Source organism: Hipposideros armiger, unplaced genomic scaffold (assembly GCF_001890085.2).
Source record: "Hipposideros armiger isolate ML-2016 unplaced genomic scaffold, ASM189008v1 scaffold_94, whole genome shotgun sequence".
NCBI classification, from domain to species: Eukaryota; Metazoa; Chordata; class Mammalia; order Chiroptera; family Hipposideridae; genus Hipposideros; species Hipposideros armiger.
This window is the reverse complement of record NW_017731444.1, coordinates 1852565-1876733: the sequence shown is the minus strand read 5'-3', so window position 1 is coordinate 1876733 and position 24169 is coordinate 1852565. Positions and strand designations below refer to the sequence as shown.

General features: G+C 47.2%; 1 protein-coding gene and 1 pseudogene across 3 annotated transcripts in view; one reads left to right on the top strand and one right to left on the bottom strand.

Annotated features, from left to right (window-relative positions):
* Positions 1–24073, bottom strand: part of FKBP1A (FKBP prolyl isomerase 1A) — a 35011-nt gene extending 10938 nt beyond the window's left edge. Inside the window, exons 1-4 of one of the 3 annotated variants that reach the window (XM_019645792.1) lie at positions 23931–24073; positions 23798–23845; positions 4205–4317; positions 829–998 (exon numbers count right to left, since the gene is read on the bottom strand). In XM_019645792.1, the coding sequence (XP_019501337.1) occupies positions 870–998; positions 4205–4317; positions 23798–23845; positions 23931–23967 (327 nt within the window). In that variant the 5' untranslated portion in view covers positions 23968–24073 and the 3' untranslated portion in view covers positions 829–869. Of the gene's footprint in view, positions 1–828; positions 999–4204; positions 4318–18885; positions 18971–20355; positions 20647–23797; positions 23846–23930 lie in introns of those variants that run through there. The other 2 variants (XM_019645793.1, XM_019645794.1) reach the window with 2 other exon arrangements.
* LOC109384439 (60S ribosomal protein L15-like) lies at positions 10006–11979 on the top strand (annotated as a pseudogene).
* Positions 24074–24169: the final 96 nt, after the last annotated feature.

Genomic DNA, 24169 nt, shown 5'->3' with positions numbered 1-24169 from the left:
GGTCAACTGGAAAGATGACGACAACGTTCACGTGGTTTACAATTCGAATGCCCACATGAAAGGTTACATGCCATTAGGATATTGAGTTTGGTTTCCTAGAAATGAGGGCAATGGGAGGAAAAAACGTCCAGGACGGGAAGCCAGAAAGGGGTTCTGGTCCTCGTCTGCCACTGTCTGGATGTGACCTTGAATAAGGCCTTTCTCTCTGGGCCTCCGTCTCCTCACCTGTTGCACAGGAAGGCCGACTCAGGTCCCTAAGGTCCCCCCAGGGCTGTCTGGGAGCATCTATCCCCTGGTCTCGTGTTTCAACGTGCTGATAACAAGCTGGCCGGCTAGCTTCAACTGTGCTGGGCTTGCTCCCTGAGGCAGGGGCCCAGGTGGTGAGGCCTCTCGTTTATCGTCTAACAGACAGTGACCACAAGCTACGGGTGAGGGAGGTGTGCGAGCCAGGACAGGGTAAGCGAAGCCATCAACAGACTTACTTCTAAAGAATGGAAATGTTGATACTAAGACTTTGGCCTATATTTCCAGTTCACAACTGAATCTTAGTGTGTAAGCGACATACAAAAATACTTCATTTAAACAGCTACCATCTGCTGCCCCATCCTGTTGAGTACGTCCCAGAACACTTGCCACCCCTTTCCATGGGGTGACCAACTTTTACACTCAAGGTGCATGCTGGTAACTGAAAGGGTGCCCGACACAGGTAGAATGCAGGGGGTGGGAAACCCATGGCACGTTTGGTTCTCCCTGTTACCCATCATACACTGGGCCTGAACACAGGAAGAGCAAAGGCAGTTAAAGGCCCTTCAGCATTAAGTTCCTTACCCAAGAACAGGGAGCTCAGGGAGGAGGCCAGGCCATTCCTATCATTCCAGTTTTAGAAGCTCCACGTCAAAGACGAGAGTGGCATTTGGTGGGATGATGCCTGGGTGCCCAGTGGCCCCATAGGCATAGTCTGGGGAGATAGTCAGTTTGGCTCTCTGACCCACGCTCATCTGTGAAAAGAACAAGGAAGACAGAGTCAGCTGGACACGCTCCCCAACTGTCTCCCTAGGAAGCAGAGCTGTTTACCTCGCTGCCCGTTGGCCAGGACGGTGTGACTAAGACATTCCAGCGTCTGTGCAGCCGCCTGGGCGCCAGGCACCCCCTGCCCTGTGCAGGACATGAGGCTGGCAGCCAGACTGGACAGTCCCTGCATCTGGCTCCCAGGGGCCCAGTGGCAGATAAAAACTCCTGGATTCCTGAAACGGTCAGGCCCTCAAGCTTTCCTACTGACCTGACTCTATCCAGAAGTGTCACCACCTAACCTTTCAGTGGCCTAAGGACATGTGATGTGGCATCTATGCTCTTAAAAAAGGGGTACTTTAATCAAAACTTTGGTACACACACACACACACAAACACGCACACACAGAGTAATATTTGGGGGTAGTCTACTTTTCTGTATTTTCCATATTTATACTCATATTTCAGAAATATAGAAAAAGGAAAAAAACACAATATGCTTTTCAGAGGTACAAAGCAGCATGTACACTATGCCACCACTTATGCGAAAAAGAGGAAAATACTGGGTTGTCAGAAAAGTCATGACGCATTTTTGCAATGAAACACAGAAAAGAAACATCATGACTTTTCCGACAACCCAGTATTTCTATATTTGTACCTGCCTGTATAAGCCAGCGTTTTTCTATAGAGAGGCTCAGTACAGTGGCCAGGGTGGAGGGAAAATCTTCTCTTTAAAGAAATATTTGTACTTTTTTCATTTTCTAAACAAATACAAACATAAGTTGAAATGTCTATTTTCTGAGGACTGAGCACGTGCTCTGCTGTATTTCCATCCTTTAGCCCAGGTGGCGGCAAACTTTTGAACAGAAAGCCAATCCTGTCCCTCACAACAATTTAAAAATTATTTGAGAGCCATAAAACAAATGAAATCACCAGTATGTGAATAATATCCTCTAAAAATTTTATAAATGAAACTATGATAGTTTTATTTTCATTTTCAATTTTACTTCAGAGCCACATGTACGTACCCAAAGAGCCGCATTTGGCTCATGAGCTGCAGTTTTCTGACCCCTGCTTTAGCCTATCTCTTTTAAGTCTCCACATGTGCATTCGGGGCTCTCTGACCCAGCCCAAAACACAGTGACTAGGGGGAAGCAGCGGGCTACAGTGAAGTTTCTAACGCAACTAACTCAGACACCTCGCTTCCTACAGCTCCCTTCAGGAACAGGGACATGTTGGACCAGGGTGGGGAGGACAGTTAAAAGCACAGGGCTTAATCTAATAAAATTCAAAATGATCATGTCCTTTTACCCAGCAATTCCACTTCCAGGATCTGCTAACAACCCCAATGCCCATTACAATGGGAGTATGTCAAAGGCACGTCTACACCACGGCTTAGCCACTAGAAAGAATCTAGCGGCCTTCCATGGAAAAGATGCTCCAAGTACATCATTAGATGCAAGAGCAAGCGCCAAAGCAGTACTTGGGGCAGGACTACACGTGAACATGTAAAACCAAAACAGTAATATCAAAAGAAAGGGGAAAGGGGCACAAAACAACCCCTTCTTCTTGTGCTTGAAGACATGTTCTGTGGAGTTTAAAAGAAGATGCTCTACATAGCTCTCAGACCACCCAGACTTCTCAAGTGACAAGCTGTGACTGATCCCAAAGCACACTGGGTCCAGGGGGAGACTGGGCATCTCCCCAACGCCCTGCCATGCCTCGTGCCAAGCCTGGGATGTGAAATAGGCTGATAACATGATCTCAGTGGCAGTTAACGGCTCCTGGAACACACAATTATTGTTCCAGTGCTGGAACAGCCACAAAAGATGAGTTGTGGTGCGGACAATGGTTGGCACGAGAGATGGGGGGTGGGCTACAGACCCAAGAGCTGGCCAGACGCACGGGGCGGGAGACAGGATGAGACAGAAAGGTACGGTTGGCAAGGTTTCCAAAGGGATGTAAACTATAAGATCGTGTCCTTGTACCGCCAACCTTCTGCCCTGCAGGGACAGACATCTAGACACCTGGGAGTGGGGTGGCTTAATGTTTCTGAAAGTTAAGCAATTTATTTGGAGATCGTTCAGGGATATTTTATAGAGGAAGTGGAGCAATATCTACTCTGGAAAAGAGAAAGACAGAAATGTCTCTCTACACTTTGGTTAATTCTCCAATTCTCTTTGGTGAGAGGGAAACAGACTAATTACCCATCACGCCGGGCCTAATTATAAAGCCCCCTGGGTCTCGGGCCACTGTAAACATCCCTTTACCTGGTCAGTGCCAAGAAAAAAATTCCTGGGCTCCATGGAAGGACAGAATTCAACTGAAATTTGGCAACCCTGGGTCCCCTATTGTCTACTGGGAATTTCGTAGTGTTGGCAGAACAAAAGCTGTTTACACAAATGGGGAGGGGAGAGGTGAAGAAACAGACTCAAGACAAACAAAACGACTTTCTCCATGAACATGACCTCTCAGAAGTGGTCTGACACAACAGGGTCAATAATAAGGCAAATACAAGTTACAACTACACCAAGACACATTTCACTCATTAGAGTGTCCTGAAGCCCAAAGTTTAACAACACTCTGTGCTGGCGGCCTGGGAGGAGGTGGGCACCTTCCAGCCCGCTGGTGGCAGTTCACAGTGTAGTCGCTACAGATGGCAACTTGGCAACATGCCAGACTGCACACAACCACTAAACCACTCACTTCACTATGGAAAGTTTGCCTGTGGCCACATTTGCACAAATGTAAAATAAAGACCATATAAGATTAGTCACTGGCAGCACTATTTACAATAGCGAAATACTAGAAACGACCTAAATGGCCACCAATAGGGTACTGGTCACAAATGGCCACCAATAGGGTACTGGAAACAAAATGCAGCTGGCAGAAAGTTTTTCTGTTTTGTTCTGTTATATGAAGTGTCAAAGATAGGTTAAGTGGAAAAGCAAAGTGCAGAACAATGTGTGCATATATCTAAAAGTAAAAAGAAAATAAGACAGGCGTTACATTTTTGTACACGCATGTGCTTAAAGAAACTCTACAAGAAACAATAACAGGAGCTACCTGCAGGTGGGATGGGAGTGAAATTTTTCACTTGCACCTGTTTTGATTTTCGAACCATATGAAAGTCCTACCCGTAAACATAGTTTAAAAGGTAGACACTAGGAAACAAAGCAAAACAAATGAGAGCATACCTGGGCAACCCCTTCTTCCCAGCCTCGGATCACTTCCTGCTTGCCTAGCATAAACTTAAAGGGCTTGTTTCTGTCCCGGGAGGAATCAAATTTCTTTCCATCTTCAAGCATCCCTGTGAAAAAGGGCAGTTGTAACATGAGCAACAAGGAGGAATGACATGAGGCAAGTCAGAAGCCAGCAGCAGGGTACAAATCCCAGATGCCAGCAATGAAGGGCCTGGCAGGGCGTCCTGGGCCTGAGGAGTAACTGCAGCGTCCAGGGAGGGTTTCCTGTGTCCTCAGTGGGCCCCTAAGGAGCTGAGGTAGTCACTCGGCCCCGGGCTTGTGAATGCTCTTCCCCGACTCCGAGCAGCATGCTGACCACCACAGGCAGGCAGCAGTCCACCTTGGTCTGCAGGAGGGGGAAGTGGACACACTTGTGGCGTGCATTTCCAGCACGCTGAGGATTCCTCCCAGACTTAGAACCGTGGGCCCTTTAGGCACACATAATGGCTGAAAGTCACATACAGTAAAAGAAGCAATATTCCTTCCTCAATTCACCTGCCACCTTTTACAGAAATGTGGGAAGTGTCAGACCTGAACTGAATTGTAGGATACCAGTTGGTGTTGGAGAATCAGAGAAGTGGCGCTGGAAAAGACACAAAAAACCTCTTAGCACTGAACGGCTAACAACTCCAGTTAGCAGTTCTGGAAGCAGTTCTGTGTGCAGGGAGTGAGTGGGCTGGGCACTTTCCATGCATAAACTTTTCCAATCCTCCCCACGACACTGTTCCCATTTCACAGGTGAAGGTACTGAGGCAGAGCGAAGTGAAGTAACTTGCTGAACTAGTCACTCCGGACTTTAACCATGTTCATTTCATTCTACGATCCCAGTTTCCCAGGAGCCAGACAACTATGATGGCACTCTCTACGAAAAGGGGGGATTCCAGAGATCCAGAGATGGAGATGTCAGAGGGCGAGTGCCATGAGAAATGAGGAACAGACATCTGCAACTTCTCGTCCAAAAAGAACGTCAGCCCTGGTTTCTCAGGAAGTCAGTGTCAGCCAATTGTGAGAGCTGTCTGTGACTCAGGTCCTGAAAGCTCTCACACTGCAATCCCAGACTGGAAAGGGTCAGCCAGTTGTTGCCACATAATTAACACAAATGATTCCCTTGGAGACTGAGTGGGCACATGGTTCTAAGCATCACTCAGAAGACCCAGCAAAATACAGAATTCTGCTGCATTTGGATTTTTTAGAGGAGGAGGAAAATCCCAATCTAACAAATGTCAACACTTGTAAGTGGGATGAGGAAGCAGAGCTCAATAGAGAGCTTTATCACAGCCACCAGACTATCTGCACTTTGACGAAATAGGAAACAGGAGTGGGAAGTGCTGTCCTAACAGAGCAGGAGCGGAGAGAGACGTCCTGGGGACAGAGTGAGTGCTCGCACCGCCTGGAGCCTGGAGCTACTAGGAGTGAGACGGACAGGAGGACGGGGGTCCACCCCTGCCAAGTCAGAGCCGGGAACTGGTATCCCAGGACTAGCAAGTTGGGGTGTACGTGAAGTCCATCTCTTTACCAGAACACAACCACGACTTGACGAAAGAAATGACAAACGGCAGGACGTGAACAGTTTTCTATAAATGAGTAACTGGGAGACTAGGTCATCACTCTCCACAATCCTCACTGTAGACATACATCCCTTTTACCCCATTTTGAGCTTTACTTCATGCACTGAATCCAATCCAACTGTACTCAGTGTTAAGGGTGAGAACAGGCAATGAACAGCTAAGATTCTCAGATCCTTTCTTGGCCAGGCAGGGAGTCTTTCCATCTACCCCCCCGAGACTGCTTGTAACAGAAATAAGGGCACCAACTCCCAGGCTCAGTAACCAGCTCAAGGTCAGAGCCAGTGAGCAGTGTGGGGTCTGGTTCTAGCAAAAGGCTTTATTTAGCCCAATGGGGGCTGTGAACTACAAAGGAGACTGAAGCCCAGATATAGCCTCTTCCCGGTCTGCGCTCTTCAGAGCAGACCTTGAATAGAGTCCTGGGGCTTTCTGAGCAGCCATGATGGATAAGTCACTAGATGAAGAACCCTTCTGGGAAAGAGCCAAGGATGAGCAGGTGGTCCCTGGTCCCTGAGCCCCAACTATCTGCAAAGGCTGGCTGGACAAAACCCACAAAGAAAAAGAAAACCTGCCCAGAGGGGCACCTGGAACCCAGTCTGTGCCACATTCTAGACTTTGGAAAATCCAGACTCAGTACCCCTCCACCCTGCTTCCTAACTATCAGCTTTCCAGGAGCAGCAAAAGCCTGGCCCGACAGATGAACTGGAATCAAGTTAAGCCGTTCTCCTCTACCAGGGTTGATGCTGGGTGGGCATATGGGTCAGTCTGGGCACTCAGACCAACTGTGAAGTCTACTGGAATCTTGCAGGAAAGACCTGACTCACTGGTTAAAAAGAAAAACAGACTCAGGAAGAAAGCTCCTGCCCTCCCTTCCTGTTGAATGCTGTTGTGTGAGGATGTGATGTCTGGAGCCATGGCAGCCACCTGGTAACCATGAAAGGTCAGGAGGACCACACTGATCTGAGCCAGGCCCAAACCACCTCCCTCAAGACGTGTGTTCTAAGGTGATTAAAAGTCTGCTTTGCCTTAAGTCAGGTTTTCAGTTACTAGTAACCTAACTGGTATGAAGTAAATCTTTACTTGACATTTACCTCACTGTAATGCTGCCATGAGAGGAGTAAGAAATGGAACTCAACAACCCACATCCCAGAGCTATCACTGGCTGTGATGACAGACCAGAGTGCTATGTCAGGATCCAGTACATATATAAACGCATATAAACAAAACAAAATTTATATGAAGTAGTTACTACACGGGACACATTCCTCACTTTTAAAAAGAATGCTGATTGTGATCCCTAACTTTATTTCATGATACATTAACGGGTTGCAACTCAGTTTTAAAAATACAGTATACCTACAAAAGAATTATCCTATTTCCCGCCAAATCTGAACATGTCCCCAACTAGGGCAAGACAGTATTTGAGTGCAATGAAAAACCACAGGTGGGCCAGCCGAGTGGCGCGATGGTTAAGAACTGGCTTGGGATGCCAGAGGGCCCCGGTTCGGATCCCACATATGAGGGCCAGTGACACTGCTGCCCTCCANCCACCCATGCCCCAGCCCCGACCCCAAGTCCATTCAACAAATGGAAAAACCCAGAAACAGGGAAGTTTGGTGTCTAAGCCTTAGCAGAGGTCAGGAACAGAATTAGAAAGTTTTCCTGAATCGTAGGCCTGTGACTATAACTATAATGCTTCCCAGAAAAAGGATAAAAGCCAATAGCAACGTAAGCCAGGCCCAGCCAGCCCCACTGGTGCTCCCGGCTTTTTGGTCCCATTCTGGGGCTCAGGGACTCTGAGCTTTGGGGAGCCTGAGCCAAACCTCATCACTAGTGGAAATGGGTGGGGGTTCTCAATTGGTCCAGATCAGTCAATTCTCCATATTTAATTCTGGCCAATGACCATGAGGGGAAAGTGGGTGGGTGGGAGGGTGTCAGGTAACACTGTGTAAGACTTTGAAGTAGGTTCTGCCCCTCCCTGATAGCTGGGTGTTCCACCTAGCCCACCCTTCTGGGTCGGCTCCACCTTTCACTCTTTAAGCTTCTTTACAATTATGTAAATTGAGGGAAACTGATAATGCAGGTGATTCCTGTCCACAGAAATGCAAATTGCATCCAGTAGAATGTCACTGAGCATTGCCTTTTGGATATCGGCCAATTCTACCAGTTTGGTATCCTACTGGGATTATTATATAGCAGGTCCTTGAATAATGTGGTTTCATTGTAACACTGGTGAGGAAAAAAAAAAAATCGATTTCCAGCAAGGGCCACTGTCTGTGTGGGGTTTGCACGCTCTCCCTATGTCTGCGTGGGTTTGCTTCCACATCCCAGAGGTGCACGTCAGGTGAATTGTCTGAATTGTCACAGTGTTTGTGTGGGAGTGTGTGGGAAGGTGTCCTGTCCTGGGTGGGTTCCCAACTCGTGCTCTGAGCCCCCAGGAGAGGCTCTGGCCACTGGAGACCCTGAACTGGGGTGAGTGGGAAGATAATTCTCGTTTTTATTAATCTTTCTTAAATGTACATATAGCGCACATTTATTTTAATGGTTATTACATGTGTTTTGGGTCTTTATTTAGTGCTGTTTTTGTGATCAGAAATATGCAGTAGGAATCTAACTTTGCTTATATCAATTAGCCTAGGATAAAACTGGTTTTGTTATACCGTTTCGCTTCAAGTTACACTTTCCCAGGCAGGACCTATGGGTGACATGAAATGAGGACTTACTGTGTATTTATTNCTGCCCTCCACAGCTAAGATGCTGAACAACAGCTCAACCTAGAGCTGGGCTGCCCTGAGTTGCTGGCGACGGCATAGGCTGCAGCCCCTGTGGCAGTGGATTGCCATGGGCTACCGCATGTAGCCAGCAGCCAGAGTGAGCGGGCAGCAGCCGCCCAGAAGCCAGTGACTGATCTGCCTCGCCCGGGAAGAGCGCAATGATGGTGCCAACTTGGGCCAGTGAAGCAACGTCCTCTGCAACTAGACTGAAGACCAAAACGACAGCAACTTGTCTCTTCCCCTTCCCCCAATTCCCCAGCACTGTTCCCATCCCCCCAATTCCCCAATAAAAATCTTTAAAGAAACAAACAAACAAACAAAAACAACCACAGAGTACTGAGACATATTCCCTAAACTTTCTTTTATTCCTGATCAAACGTATTTCCAAGCAACCTCCAGATGTTACACGCATCCATCCCATTTTGCATGGAGGTAAGATGCTTCAATGTCTGACCAATAACCAGCTGGAGCACAAGGTGGGACCCAGCCTCTACCTGCTGCTGAGCAATCCTGGAGAACTGGATGCTCTTCCCGTGAAGAGGCCGTGGGTCTGGGAGGTCTAACCTCAGCTCTCTTAAGGTCTTCTGGGACATTGAGGGGTGATGCCTCTTCTTATTTTAAAAGACTGTAAATGCCAACAAGTAGAATTTCTGAGTAGAGGGGCTTTAAGCAGGAGCTTTGCCAAGGATCGTCTTCTCCTACCCTAGTTCAGATGAACTGCTGTTCCTGGGAAGAGGATACGAGCCCTGCTCCAGAACTTCAGGTCAGTTACCAACTGTCAATCTCACCTACTTTCTAGGAGAAATCTTCATCACAGGGAAGGGTTGGGTGCACCTGTTGGTAAAAGTGGGGGTCCCTTAGGCCCAAGGAGGGAATTTCCTATCATCTAAGTCCAAAAGGTTAACAATATACCCAGAGCTGAGCAGGATATCACCTGGTTGGCATAGGCTGTAGGGGCACAGAGGTGTTAGAAGGAGGGCCTCCTCCAAGGGGGAGGGACAGACCACTTTATATATGGCTGTGAGTTGTCAGACTAGGGGAGGAGCTGATGCAGGAGAGGACGCTGTGTCCATTAAGAAGCAGGAATGAATGCGCACACAGTGTTTTCTGGAGTGGGGATTAGGCTGGTCAGTGCTGAATGCAGAACGTAAGAGAAGCTATGACATCAAAACAGGTCACAGTTTGGGCCAAGATGGAGGAACAGGAATCAGGTTTACCCTCCCAACCAAATAACCCAAAACAAAACAAATAAAAAACAAAACAAACAATGCCACAAAAATAAAAAAAAAGGAGAGAAACCATCCAGATAACGGCTTAAACAATAGTTTTAAGACACTAGACACTGCAGTGAGTCCTTCACTGCAGTGTCTAGTGTCTTAAAAACTATTGTTTAAGCCGTTATCTGGATGGTTTCTCTGATGGTTTCTCTGGATGGATCCCTGAGGGATGGGAAACTAACAAGGCGAGCCCTGACTGTCCCAACTTACATCCTCTGGGGTTTCCAGAGTCAGGGATGGAGCTCACGGCAGCTTGAGTCCACAGGACACATACCAGGGAGAAAAGAGTTGTTGAGAGATCCCCAGAGATTTGCAGAGGGTCTCCCTTAAGTATTCAGCAGAGTACTAATCAATACACGTGTTTAAGGAAACTACTCAAGGTCAGGAAAAGAACCATCCAAAAGGTTTGCAAGGATCAGCGCCTGTTCCCACTAGAAAGACAGGAGAAAGGCATGGCTCATGAGGCACTGGTAGATTCCCAGGAAGAGCTCACCTCAGTAGGGGGGAATCATCAGCCCTAGACTGAGCACTGCTCCAGATCCAACTCATAAATCATAAAAACAAGACCCAAAAGGATCAAACTATTTCCAAGTAACGTAAGCACTTCCCAGTACAAAGCCCAGGATGAATGACTTCTAGGAATAAACATATTCAGCAGCCCAAAAGGTGAAATTCACAATGTCTAGCATCCGAAGATTACCAAGCATGCAAAGAGACAGGAAAACATGACCTACAATGAGGAGACAAATCAATCAAACCAACCCAGAACTGGCACAGATGTTAGAATCAGTAAGGACAGGAGGATTCAAATCAAATCAAATTGTCCAGAAATGAAAACTACAATGCCTGAGACAAAAAAATGCATTTGGCTGGAACAACTCGATAGCCACAGACGAAAAGTAAAAGCTTGTGGGGAGAAAGGCTCTTTCTTTGCCATCTGGCCACAGTCATCAGGTAAGCCAAGATGGGCGCTTACAAGTACACCTTGGAGCTACAGAGGAAGCAGTCAATGTAATGCGCTTTCTTCTGAGGGTGCGCTGCTTGCAGTGCTGCCAGCTCACTGGGCTCCACGCCCCCTGCCCCACCCGGCCCCACAAAGCATGTAGGCTGGGATACAAGGCCAAGCAAGGTTATGTCATATACCAGATTCGTGTACGCTATGGTGGCCACAAATGCCCAGTTCCTCAGGGTGTGACCTACGTCAAGCCTGTCCATCATGGTGTTAACCAGCTGAAGTTAGCTGGAAGCCTTCAGTCAGCTGCCAAAAAATGAGCTGGACGCCACTGTGGGGCTGTGAGAGTCCTGAGTTTTTACTGGGTTGGTGAAGATCCCATGTACAAATCCTGTGAGGTTATCGTCATTGATCCATTCCATAAAGCTATCAGATGGAATCCTGGCATCCAGTAGATCACTAGACCAGTCCCCAGGCACAGGGAGATGCGAGGACCGCCATCTTTAGGCTGCAAGAGCCGTGGCCTTGGAAAGGGCCACAAGTTCTACCATACTATTGGTGGCTCTCACCGTGCAGCTTGGAGAATGCGCAGTACTCTCCAGCTCCACCGTACCGCTAGGATAAGTCATGGCTGTAAAATTCTTACCTAATAAACAATTTAGGACAAGGACTGTCAGGCCTGCTTAAAAGTGTTCTGGTTGTGAAAACTGGTTGTCTGCAGACTGTTTCATGAATGTGTTGTCAAATATGAAAGTTAAAGTGCAGTAATGTTTGAAGACTGTAAGTGAGGGTGTATCTTGTTTCTCAGAAGATAAACACTTTTGTCTTTGCTTTATCTTATTATGGAGTTTATATGTCAGAGTTTAAAATGCTGCTTGGTACAATAGTATAAAATAAGTTTTGTGAAAGAGGTAAGAAATAAAAACTTGGATCTATATTTCATATCATAATAAAAATCAACTCAAGATGGATAATAGGCCTAAAAGCAGAAAAGAAATCTATAAAACTTCTAGAAGAAAGCATAGGGAAATAATCTTTGTAACTGCATCTTAGGCAGAGATTTCTTAAAATATAAAGCCAAAAACCCTAACCCATAAAAGGTTAAATTGAACCTCATCAAAATTAAAATACTTCTGCACTTTAGGGCCGGCCGAGTGGCTCAGTTGGCTAAGACTTAACTTAAGAGAGCAAGCTCTGAGCAACAGGGCTTCCCGGTTCGATTCCCACATGGGCCAGTGAGCTGCACCTGAGCTGAGCTGCCAACAGGTGGCAGGATAGCTCAGCTGGTGAGAGCACGTACTCCTAACAACAAGGTTGCCTGTTCAAGATGGTGGGCTACGCCTACCTGCAGCTAAGACTGAACTGGGCACCTTGAGCTGAGCTGCCGCCCAGATGGCTCAGTTGATATAGCGTGCACTCTTAACAAGGCTGCTGGTTTAACTCCCGCATGCCATGATGGCTACGCCCACCCGCAACTAATTAAACACAGCACCTTGAGCTGAGCAGTGTGGCTGGACTTGGAGCTGAGCTAGCTGCGCCCTCCACGACTGAGACTGAAGGTAAAGGACAACAACTTGGCTGTTCCCCTCCCCCAATTTCCCAATAAAATCTTAAAAAACAAAAAACAAAAAAACTTCTGCACTTTAAAAGATGCTTTTAAGAGAACGCAAAGTCAAGCCAGGCACTGGGAGAAAATTTTTGCAAAGCATGTATCTGACAAAGGACTTGTGTCTAGAATATATAAAGAGCTCTCAAAATTCAACAAGAAAACAAAGAACTCAATTAAAAGAGGGCAACAAATTTGAACAGATACTTCACTGAAAAAGATATACAGATGGCAAGTAAGCACGTGAAAAGATGCTCAACATTATTAGTCATTAAAAAATACAAAGTAATACCACCAAAAGACATGACTACTACCTATTAGAATGAGTACAACTATAAAGACTGATCATAACATGCATTGGTGAGGAACTGGAGGAACTGAAATTGTCATACACTGATGGTTGGAATATACAATGAAATAACCACTTTGGAAAATAGCTTGGCAGTTTAAGTTATACATACACCTCCCATATGACCCAGCCATTCTACTCCTGGATATTTGTCCAAGAGAAATGACAGCCTGTGTCCATACCAAAAGACTTACATACAAACATTCATAGCAGATTTACTTGTAATAAATAGCCAAAAACTGGAACAACACAAACATCTGCCAACTGGTGAATGGATAAACAAATATATCATACAACAGAAAATTATTTAGTAATAAAAAGGAATGAACTATTAATACATGGAAAAACAAAATAATCATGCCAAGTGAAAGCCAGGAAGAAAGAGTACATACTGACACCTGAAACTAATATAATACTGTCAGCTGTAATTGAAAAATTTTTTAAAGAGTGTATACTGTACAATTCCACTTATATAAAGCTTTAGAAAATGCAAACTAATCTACGCTGACAGAAAAGCATATCAGTAGTTGTTGGAGATGGGAAAAAGGGAGAGGTTTCAAAGGGTAACAAAGAAACACATCAAAACTTATGAAATTGTACACATTAGATATGAAGAGTTTAACAGTTTATTGGATGTCAGTTATGCCTCTATAAAGCTTTTTTTAAAAAAAGGAAAAAAGTGAGATTTACTAAAATTCTACATATGTTTACCTCCTACACCCAACCTGGCAGTAGATGGCAACGTGCTTCCTCTGTGGGGGAAGGAGCAGGTAGAGCCAGCAGCAAGTCTCAGCAGCTGCTCCATTTTAACTCTGGACATCTCCGTGCCAGGACCTGGAGCCCTTTAACAGTGAAACCACCTGCCAAGTTAGTGCCATGATTTCCTAGAGAAAGCACGCTCTGCTGAGCAAAGGCAACTGAGGTTACAATTCAGACATGACAGCTGACGCTCTTCAAGCTCCAAAGGCCACTCTAAGCAAAAGCCATCCCCAGCATGACCTATTGGCAGAACTAACCGATTTCACTTCTGACTACACACAAACCTATATACCTCATGACCCAGAATCTGCCTGGGATAGTTCCATATTCTCGATTTCCAGAACTGTCTCAAGGTCACGGTTCTGGACTCAGAGTTCTATGTCCCCGTGGAACTCAGCTCAAACCCTGGCAACTCGCGCAACGCTGGCTCTCAAGAGCATTTTCAGATTTGCTGCACTTGCACGGTTTTTAAGAACCAGCAAGACAAGCACGAGGCTTCCATATTTAGACTTCTTCCCTATATGGTAGGAAGAATGTGAGGGTAACCCCAGAATGGCAGTTTTTACTTTTAGCACCTTTAAATTACTAATCAGTGAGAATACTGTGAAAATTTGGGGGTCTCCAGTTAAAAGCACAAGACAATGAAAGGAGTGGAAGCTACAGTTACATGAGGGACTATCACAGCAGCTTCTGGCTGCAAGGCAGTTGATACCACCTTTGCTTGGGTTTCCTCCCAAAATGTTTAGCTCTTCTTATGGGGAAGAACCAGGCTCAAGTCCTTGGACAGGGAGCAGGAGGGCTTTTAAAAAAAAACAAGAGTGTGGGGAAGTCTTGAATTCATCTTCCCATTGGCAGGCTGCTCTTTGCTGCTGCTCGTCTGTGTGAGACTGCTCTCGCTCACAAGGAACCAGCAGATGCTAAGCAAAGTGGCCCGAGTCACGGAAGCGGTGGTTAAGACCCAAGGCCGGGACTTGGAGATTCAAGAGGACCACTGGGTTCTTATTTCACTAACAGTCCAACAGAAGCAGAGCCACTTCCAGTGCATTCTGCTTCATGGAAGGCAGAGTTGCCACACACCCTCAACCGGGTAAGAGAAGATGACTGAAGAAGGCACCTGTGGAGTTATGGCTTTAGCACTTGTAGATACAGCTCATAACTCACAGAGTGGTTTTTAGTTGCTGATGGATCTTTGCAGGTGGTTTTCATAGGCAGCATTTTACAGGGTCCAAAATATGGAAAGTTTTAAGATTAAAAAAAAACCAACAACCCTCACACCTAAGTCAATGACAATAACAAAACAGAACATCTCAAGCCCTAAACGTTCAAAACTAAAGTTCTTGCCATTTACAGCTGGGGGAGGGAGAAAAGATTCCTACTTTTAGCTCAACAGGTAGCTTCTTAAGTACAAAGTGATGTTTGAATGGAGGTGGGAAATCCAAATCCAAAAGTTGCCCATTTTTCTGTAGATTTGCATATGAAGCCACTTGGAACATTCCCAAGTGGATGTACTAACCTAGGTACTAATGGGCATAGTGACTTAGGCTGAGCTGCTTATTATTATATTCAGGTCTCTCAAACACCTTGTCCTTAACTGCCTCAGCAGAGACACAGCCTGCACAGCACCAGCACAGTGAAAGCTCCTTCATGCCCCCATCTCTAGCTTATCCACACTCCTTTTCCACATTGAGTTTTATGCTTACCAAGGGTCAGTGAGCTATATTTATTCCCAAATCCATTTACGTCAGATTTACTGAGTATTCATAAATCATTAGATAGCATGTAAATAAATGGTATATGAGTGGGAATAGAAAAAGAGTGGTCCGAAATGACAGGTGGGAAAGACTCAATAAAGGCCAGTCATCAAAAAAATATCGCTGGTGAATAATTGTGTGTGGGTGAGACTAATGTATGTTGCAAGTAAATCTTAAAAATCTAGAAAGGTCTGGCATTTAGATGACCTCACAACAGTCCTTGCTCTATTTCAAAAGCCAGAACTAGGTTTTGCAAGAACCTCAATGGGAAACTCTACCAAAAGAGCCATCTTCAAAGAAAGGCATGGCCCTTTAGTCAATGATTTAAGTTTGGATTTGAAATAAAATATGTACAGAAGCCATATCACTTTTATGATTAACATATCAACTATCCACTCGTCCCAACCATGACGGGTGAAGAGAGTCTATACCCTGAGGTGACTAAGAGGTAGGTACTAACTCAAAGCTCACATCTTTGTCCTATTTCCCAGCCTCTGAGGAGTTGTCACAGGACACCCTTCCTGGGTTGGAGTTCTTGAAGTTCTAAGAACCCACACGTGGTATGATCAAAGAGCGAATGCCTACCCAAAGAAAAAACCAGCTTCTTCCTCTCTATTACATAAAGTGAGTGCAAGAATGATTTCCCATCTGGAAATGCGTCTAATCTTTGGCTAAAATCCCTTTAGATTCTATGACCAAAGTATATTTTCAAAGGAGGGCCCATGAGGGAAGAACACACATGATCCCAGAACACAAACCAGTGTGCACGTCCTTCTGGGCATGCCTTTCCATTTCCACTTTATCACAATATAAATAAGAGGAATGCCACATTATGTCTCATGGGGCGAGGGGAGGGGATACAGAAGGAACCACAGTTTAACAGTGGCTACCTGGAAATAGTGGAAATATGCATAATCTTTAGCTTTCTTTTCTTTTTTCCGTTTTCCAGAAAACCCAGAGGTAGGAGGCTATAGGGTACAATGGTTAAAGGCATGAGCTCCGGAGCCTGGCTCCAGATTATTATAGTAATTCTCTCCCTGGTCTCCCTGCTTCTGCCCTCGCTCTCCTCCAGTTTAAACTTGACACAACAGCCAGAGGGACATTGTTTTAAAAACAATGTCAGACCCTATTACTCCTCTCCTCAAAACCCTCCCATGGCTCCCCGTCTCACTCAGGATAGAAGCCAAGGCCCTTAATATGCCCTACACACAAGGCCCTGTGAGAGCTGCCCCGCCCACCGCATCTGACTCCATCTGATTTCTCTCACATTTCTCTACTCCAACAACGCTGCTTCCCTGTTCTGTACCCACACCAGGGATATTCCCACCACAGGGCATCTTCGCTGTTCCCTTTGCCTAAATTGCTCTTACCCAGACAGTCACACTGATTACTCCCTTACCTCCTTCAGGTCTTTGTTTAAATATTCTTTTCTCATTGAGGCCTTCATAGGTCTAAAATCTCAACCTTTTCCTGTCCTCTCCTTAGCACTTACTGGCTAATGTACAATACATTTTCCTGACTGGGAGGAAGGCTAAGAAGGAAATGGACAGGCGCCTTGCTGGAGAATCAGAGGTGTGTGCGCGCATGTGTGAAGAGCCACTTTAGCCAAGGATCAGGCGAGACCCACTGACGGGGTGCCATTTAAGCTGCGATAGCAGCATGTCTTGTGATATGCAGTAGGGGCAGCATGGTGGCACCTAAGCACAGGGACAGAGACCTTCCTGGGGGGAAGGCTGGGTGTATTGGAGGAACTGAATGCAGGCCAGGGGGGTCTGAGCTCCTGGGAGGGAACGAGTAAAGGCACTGAGAGCAGACAGCGGCACCCAGGAGCTGATTATTTCTCCCGCTCTCCCTTCCCTCCTCCTCCTTTTTGAACTGCTAGAATTTATCTGGTCCAAGTTAAAGGGGGCTGAAGGAAGGAATGCAAGGACTCAGTTCAGTTCCTCAGTAGGTAAAAAAACAGGAGAGGAAATATAAAAATAAAAGCAAGCAAACATTGCCATGAGCACCAAAGGGAGAGCTGGATAGTACACGCATTAAGTTATCCAAAATACCTCTGGTCTTTTCCATGGGAAACAGCAGGTGACAATACTATTTTTAGAGAAAATTTGAAGGCACACAAATGATTCTCCAGTTTACAGATATAATGAACACATTAACACAAAAATCAGTTTTTAACCACCAACACTGTTCAAGTTAAAAAGCCTACGGGTAAATGGATGCATTTTATGGTATGTAAATTGTAACTAATAAAGCTGTTAATAAAAACAAAAGTCTGTAAGACCCACTGGAAAGAACCAGAGCCCTTTAGAGAGATGACTGATGTCAGGACCAGGGCAGTGAAAACCAGGAAGTGATTAAGGAATAGAATAGTGGGAGTGTGTCAAAAAGGTACTGGAGCCAGCTTGAAGGGGCTCCTGCTGGCTCAATTTGGGACATTGTGAGTATCCAAAAGAATAATGAATATCAGTGATTTTAGGGCCCTGAGTAAAACTGATAAGCTCATAGTATACTAAAAACAAACAAATAGATGGGGGTAGGGGTGCGGGAGGCTTACTTGCCACCATTGGGGATGACTATAAAAACAATTCCTCACTTTAAAAATCAGTAATTAAAGGGAAAGAATTACGCTTTACCTTATTTTGTAAAATGACAGCTAATAAATGTAGGAGGTATCAGAGTTTTAAAATCGCCACTTTGGAAATGCCAGTGAAATGATTTCTTTAGGTACGAGTTAGCCTTGGTGTAAATACCAGTAGAGGGAAGGCAGTAGGGCAACCGCAGGATGTGCAGGTACCCCACAGATCTCCTGCTCACTGCAAAGGGTAAGACGTACCTTTACAAAAAAGGACCAAATTTAGCAGCACAAATAGTGATGTTCTCCACCAGGTGCTGAGTATTACGTACATGGCATCCCGTATGAAGTCTTTACACTCAAACATTTAACCAGAAACTATTCAGACATTTCAACTTCCAGTTTACAGGAAATCAAGGTGATGGAAGGAGTTAGCCAAGCCCAGGAGGAAACAATGAGATGCCGTGAGGTATTCAATAAGACAACAAGTCTGCTCTCTATGAAACACCAAGGTCATTATGAAAAAAAATCAATGCGAGGACTCTTCCCGATTGATACTACAGATATAATTCCCAACCACAATGAGTGCACCTCAACTGAATTCTGGTTAAAAAAAAAAGTTACTAAAAAACACTTTGAAGACCACTGCGATAATTTCAATGTGAATTTGGTTTTAGATACTATTGAATCATTTTCAATTTTCTGAGATGTGACCAATAGGAGGGTAAACAGAACCTTCTCATTCTTACGTGTACGCTCAAGTATTTACAGGTAATGACAAGATGTCTGTAACTTTAATGGTTCAGCAAACAACAACAAAAAAACCCCCAAAATATATAGTATATTTCGTAAGACAGAAATGGCCAATATGATAAATTGTCAACCACTGTGGACTCTAGGTGGTGAGCACATGGGTGTTTATTGTTCTACTTTGATTTTTCTGTTTCTGAAAACATCACAAGTAAGAGTCGCACATACACGCAAGGATGCTCTGGTTCACTTAAGACACGCGAGCCTTCTGCTCTCACCTGTGGAGGAAGGGAACAGCATCTGCAGGATCTGTATTTCGCTGATCACAGTCCCCGAGGAAAGGAAATGTTTCCGTAACAAGATCTAGTTTCAAAATGTTAAAATTCCATGATGTTAAGGAAACTTGAGGAGAAAAAGGAGTGACATCTTAACCTGTTCACACAGCCAAGCTGGTACACAGCCCAACTGTGCCCCTCTCATACCCACAAGAAACAACGACCAACAGTAAAACCCTCCCTTGGTCCTCAAACTTAAGAGAATGACTGTAGCTTTCTTAGCCAATATATTCTGTAGACAACGAGTAGACCTGTTTTAGGATGAATCCTAGCTCAGATTCATCTCTTTTTTGTAGGTGCCCATCTCTCCATCTGTAAAATGAAAGGTCTCAGCCCATCCATCTCCACTGACCCTAAACTGCACATACGACTGGCCACTCCAGGAGCTGCAGTGCTGATGAGGCCAGGGCTCTGCCTTTCTCCCTCTTTAGACATCACAGGAGGTGCCAGCTGGACAAAAGACCAGGGAGGGTACATCACCCAGTGCCTGGGACACAGGGGGCCTTAATGACAGTAAGTGCAATAACAGCAGCCCTGTTGCTGCCCCTCCTGCGATGCACCTGTCCCAGCAGCTCCTCACAGCAGGCGCCATCACTCCCATTTTGCAGATGGCGCATGGAAGCTAAGAAAAGTGAGACAATTCGCCAAGCTCTCAGTATGTTACATGGCAGACACGAGATGTGGACCAAGCAAAGGACCCACATCTTTGGGGAAGCGTGTCCACCTGGCACCATCTCTGTCCATCTGCGCAGGATGGCACACTCTACACACCTAAGATATAACCAGAGCCCTGTTTCTGCACTTGGCCCCAACAGTTCAAGGTCCTCGCAGTAGCCAGAAGAGTGGGCCTGTTAAAACCCAAGTCAGCTCATGACCCTCCAACGATCCCACTTTATTCAGAGAGGAAGCCAATGTTCCCATGTAACAGCCGACAAGGCTCCGCCATCACATTATCTCCTACCACGTTCCCCCTCACACAGTCCATTCCAGCCACACTGGTTTCCTTGCTGTTCCTGATACACCAAGCATGCTCCAGCCTCAGAGCCCCTTCACTAGCTCTTCCCTCTGCCTGGAATACTCTCCCTCTAGACAGCCATGTCCCTCACTCCCCAACTTCCTTTGGGTCAACATTAAAATGTCATGTTGTCAGAGGCCTTTTCCAACCACCCTCACTAAAGCAAGCCCCCCTCCCCACACCCTCACTCTGCCTTAATCTCTCCACAGTGCTTCTCACCACCCCTTGCTATTATTAGTCTTGTCACCCGAGGTAAGCCCCACCAGATCAGGTCTTTGTCTATTTAGTTCACTGCCCATGTCCCCAGTGCCTGACTTGTTGCTGTTGCTCCACAGACATCTACTGTAGGAAGGAAGGGTCCTGTCACAGCCCAACCCAAACAGTTACAGCCTGTCTACCTGAAGATGGCACAGGGGAAGCCATCTGCGGAGTCTCTGCTGGGAGTAAGCCTTCCTCCAGACATCAGCTCATCAGCCAAGAAACACCAGCAGGGGAGTGGGTGGAATAAAACAGAGAGGAAAGGGGAAGGCAGAGGCTAAAGAAAAGCAAAGGGCTGGAGGGGTGAGGGGCAGCAATCAAGTGGTCACACCTGCCCTGGGAGCTCGTTCAACTGCCCTCCAAGTGGACCTCTTGAGGAGACGGGGCTGAGGGATCCTTGGTTTTTCTCAGTCAGAAGCCAGGCTACTGACAAACCTGATCTCTAGGACAAGATGTCAATTCATATTTAAGAGATTAAAAAAAGAATTCCTTCAATCCACTTGAGGTTGCTCTGACAATGGCAGGCACATGGCATGCTGATGTGAGTAAGAGAGATGTAAGCCTAGCTCTGTGTCAGGACAAGCTCCAGGATCAAGATGAAGAAGCTACTGTAGGTAAGGAGGGAGCCATGAGTATGCACTTGTCCTCACGGCACATATTTGGCAGGTTATCTTTCCACCTCCTTCCTCCTACCGCAGTGCCTGTCATACTGCTAGAAGGTGCTTGGCTGGTGACAGTCAAGTTTCCATTTTCCCTTGTGGTACCCCACAAAGAGGTGATGCAGGCCTTTGAGGCCATGCTCATGCTGTACTCTGCTAGAGGCCACACAAAAGGCACCAAAGGGTAACATCAAAGCTACTACTGGCAGCCACCAGTAACATTTCAAACATCCCTGTGGTAAAAGTCTATGTCATGCATATCTCAGATTGCTGAGAGGGGATTTTGGCAAGTACCTTACTTCCACTGCTGTTTCTTTGGACCTGCTCTCCAATCAGCAGTAGTGAACACCTGGCCAGGGTGGACTGGATCAAGAGTGTTCACCTTACCCGAACCTGGGTCAATCAGATTCTTCCTCCTAGAAACTGTAATCACCAGAGTCACACAGCCAAGCAATCCGAGCTAGACACTCAAAAGGAGACTGAGAAGCTGGGCATGGAGTGGGGGTTTGGAGGAGGGTGGGTGGGCACACAGGGGACTTCCACCATCCATTTGGGAGAAACAGAGAAACAGCAATCTGTACTAGGAAACTACTGAGGCAGCCAGTTAGAGAAAAGCAGAGATGAAAAGTGGGGATCATGAGAATTTCTTCACCGTTCTTAAGGCCCAGTGGGCTTCCTGCCTTTGAAGACCTTTGAATCTTAAGATCCTTTCACTCCCGCTGCCCCAATCATGTTCCCTCAAGATGGGTTGTTCCCAGTTGCTTAAAAGACTTAACTGCTACAGATGAAATCTCAAAGTGCCTTCCCCATTCCTCTCACGCCCCCACAGGTCTCAAACAGGTTCTTCCTTGGAGGCTGGTGGCAAAGACCCACAGGAACAAAGCCGCCGCCCAAGAACAGCCTATTCTGTGAGTGTGAGACAGAGGCTGACATCTCACTAAGGCGTCCTTGTGGGGCTTATCAAAAATGAAATTAAAAAGAAAGCTTTTGTCCGAATGCATACCAGGGTCCTGCTGCTGTTCTGGGGACGTGTGGGTGAGTGCCACCCTCAAGGAAAACACAGACTCAGAGAAGAGGCACTGGGAGCCCTGATGGTGTTTTGGGTCCCACGGCCATCTGTTCCTTCAGAGAAAGGCTCCAGACACGCTGTGTGGGGACATTTCATCAAGAGGCACCGTGAAATGTAGTTCTGCCTACGTGCTGGTGTCCAGCCCTGCCATCAGCACCAGAAGATGGGTAAGCCAGGGATGAGGGGCACAGACTTGGCAGTGGAGTCACCTCATCGCCTGAGTGAGTCCCAGTCTCTGTATAGTTGGCCGTGGGAAGTGAATGAACTGCCCACTCACCCCAGCTCTGTAAAAGGAAATGGATACTCTTCTCATCCCACTGATCAAAAACCACCAAACTGACAAGCTTTCCTCCACTAGACCCCCTGGGCTCAGGTGCTGACCATGGCTTAAAAAAGACAGTCATTTAAAATGTGAAAAACCACTTTCCCGTGTCTCGTTCCCTGGCATGAGACTGTTCCCTACAAAGATGGATTTCAATACCTTCGCCACTTGTAGCCTTTTTAAAGGTTCTAGTCCTTAACTCCCTCCACCCCTTGCCCCCATTTCTACCCATGGAGAAGGGCCAGGGAAATAAAAGAGCCGGAAAAATAAAAGGGCACATGAAGGGGGAATGTTACATGCCTTTTTTCCCTTCTTAATAGAAGTCATATCCCTCAACAGAGCCCCCCCTCCATACCCCAGTAATCTGGGAGAAAAGGGTAGGGCTTAGGAGGGTAGAGCGTATCCCTGAGCAGCTCCCTCAGAAAGAACATCCCAGAGCCTACTACCCAGGAGGAGGAGGAAGACAAGGGAGGGAACAGAGGAAGCGGGAGGAGGAACAGAGGAAAGGGTGGGAAGGTGGAAAAAGGAGAAAGAGGAGAGGGGGGGGAAATTATTCATATCAGCAGCCGCGGCTACACAAATCGCCACCCCCCCTCCAGCCCACAGCCAAGGAGTCTCCGCCTGCTTGGTCTCCCCACCCTCTCCCCACCCCCTCCCCAATACAACACAGGAGGACCTTGTAAGGGCATGGAGTACAAGATGGTCTCAGGGCACCAGACTACGATGTCTGAATTCTGGCGGACGGTCCCCAATTTCCTTTGGCTTTCAATACTGTTTGTTACCCTAGATGGCCTCAGCTTCCTTGTCTTTCAAATGGGGGTGAGAAAGTCTCTACTCCTAGAAGAGCCGGGGCACTAAATTACATAGTCTGTCAGCCTGGGCCATCAATGCCACTGAGGCTTGGCTGTGTAAGTGGCTCAAAAGTAAAAAGAGGAAAAAGACCACGCAGATCTAGTTCCTCCAAAGCCAGGCTGAGCCCAAGCAGTGACTTAGGAACTGGGACGTTTCTCCACCCGCGCGCGGCAGAGGGGCGAAGCCCGACTTCCAGGGCGTGGGGGAAGGGGCAGCTCCGCAGACTGGGAAGTACCTCGCCCTTATCATCTCCATCGAAGGGAGGGCAGGGCCGGGCCGGAAGGGGGCAAGGGTGTCAACCGGGACACAGAAATGGTACAAATCCTTTCTGATGGTCGCTGGCCGGGTTATGCCCATTTTTGAGCGTGTGACCTTGGACAAGCGACTTCGCCTCCCCAAGCCTCAGTTTCCCCATCTGTGCAGTGGGAATAAGGGAAGCCGCTGAGGCACAGAATTCCTTGTGAAGAGTGAGATAACGCCCGGCCCGCAGTCAGCGCTCACAAGCGCCGGCTCAGACAGTCCCGAGTACCGCAGGCGCGAGGCTGTCCCCTCGGGGGCGCTGCCACCGCCCAGGCCTCAGCCTCGGGCCACGCGGGCCTCGCTGCCACCACGCCCCGGGCCTTTGCCCCCAGGCCGCCCCCGGGCTGGGGGCCCCCCACCCCGCGGGCCCGCCGACTCACCCGTGTAGTGCACCACGCAGGTCTGGCCGCGCTTCGGGAAGGTGCGCCCTGAAGAGACAGACAGACAGACGGGTGCGGTGAGCGGATGCTCGCGGCGGCGGGGCCTTCAGGACCGCCAGGAGCACCTACTCACCGTCTCCGGGGGAGATGGTCTCCACCTGCACTCCCATGGCGGCGGCGGCGGACGCGGGGCGGGCGGGCGGCGCGATGGGCGGCGTGTACCAGGACCGGACCTGGCGGCGATTCCGCGGCTCTGCCTCGTCCCTCAGCGCGACGCCCACGTCCCCGAGCTCAGGCCGCGGGGTCCAGGAACCGGAAGCCCGGAAGCCCCGAGGCCTCCGGATGCCGCCGTCTAGATGGCTGTCTTTCCTT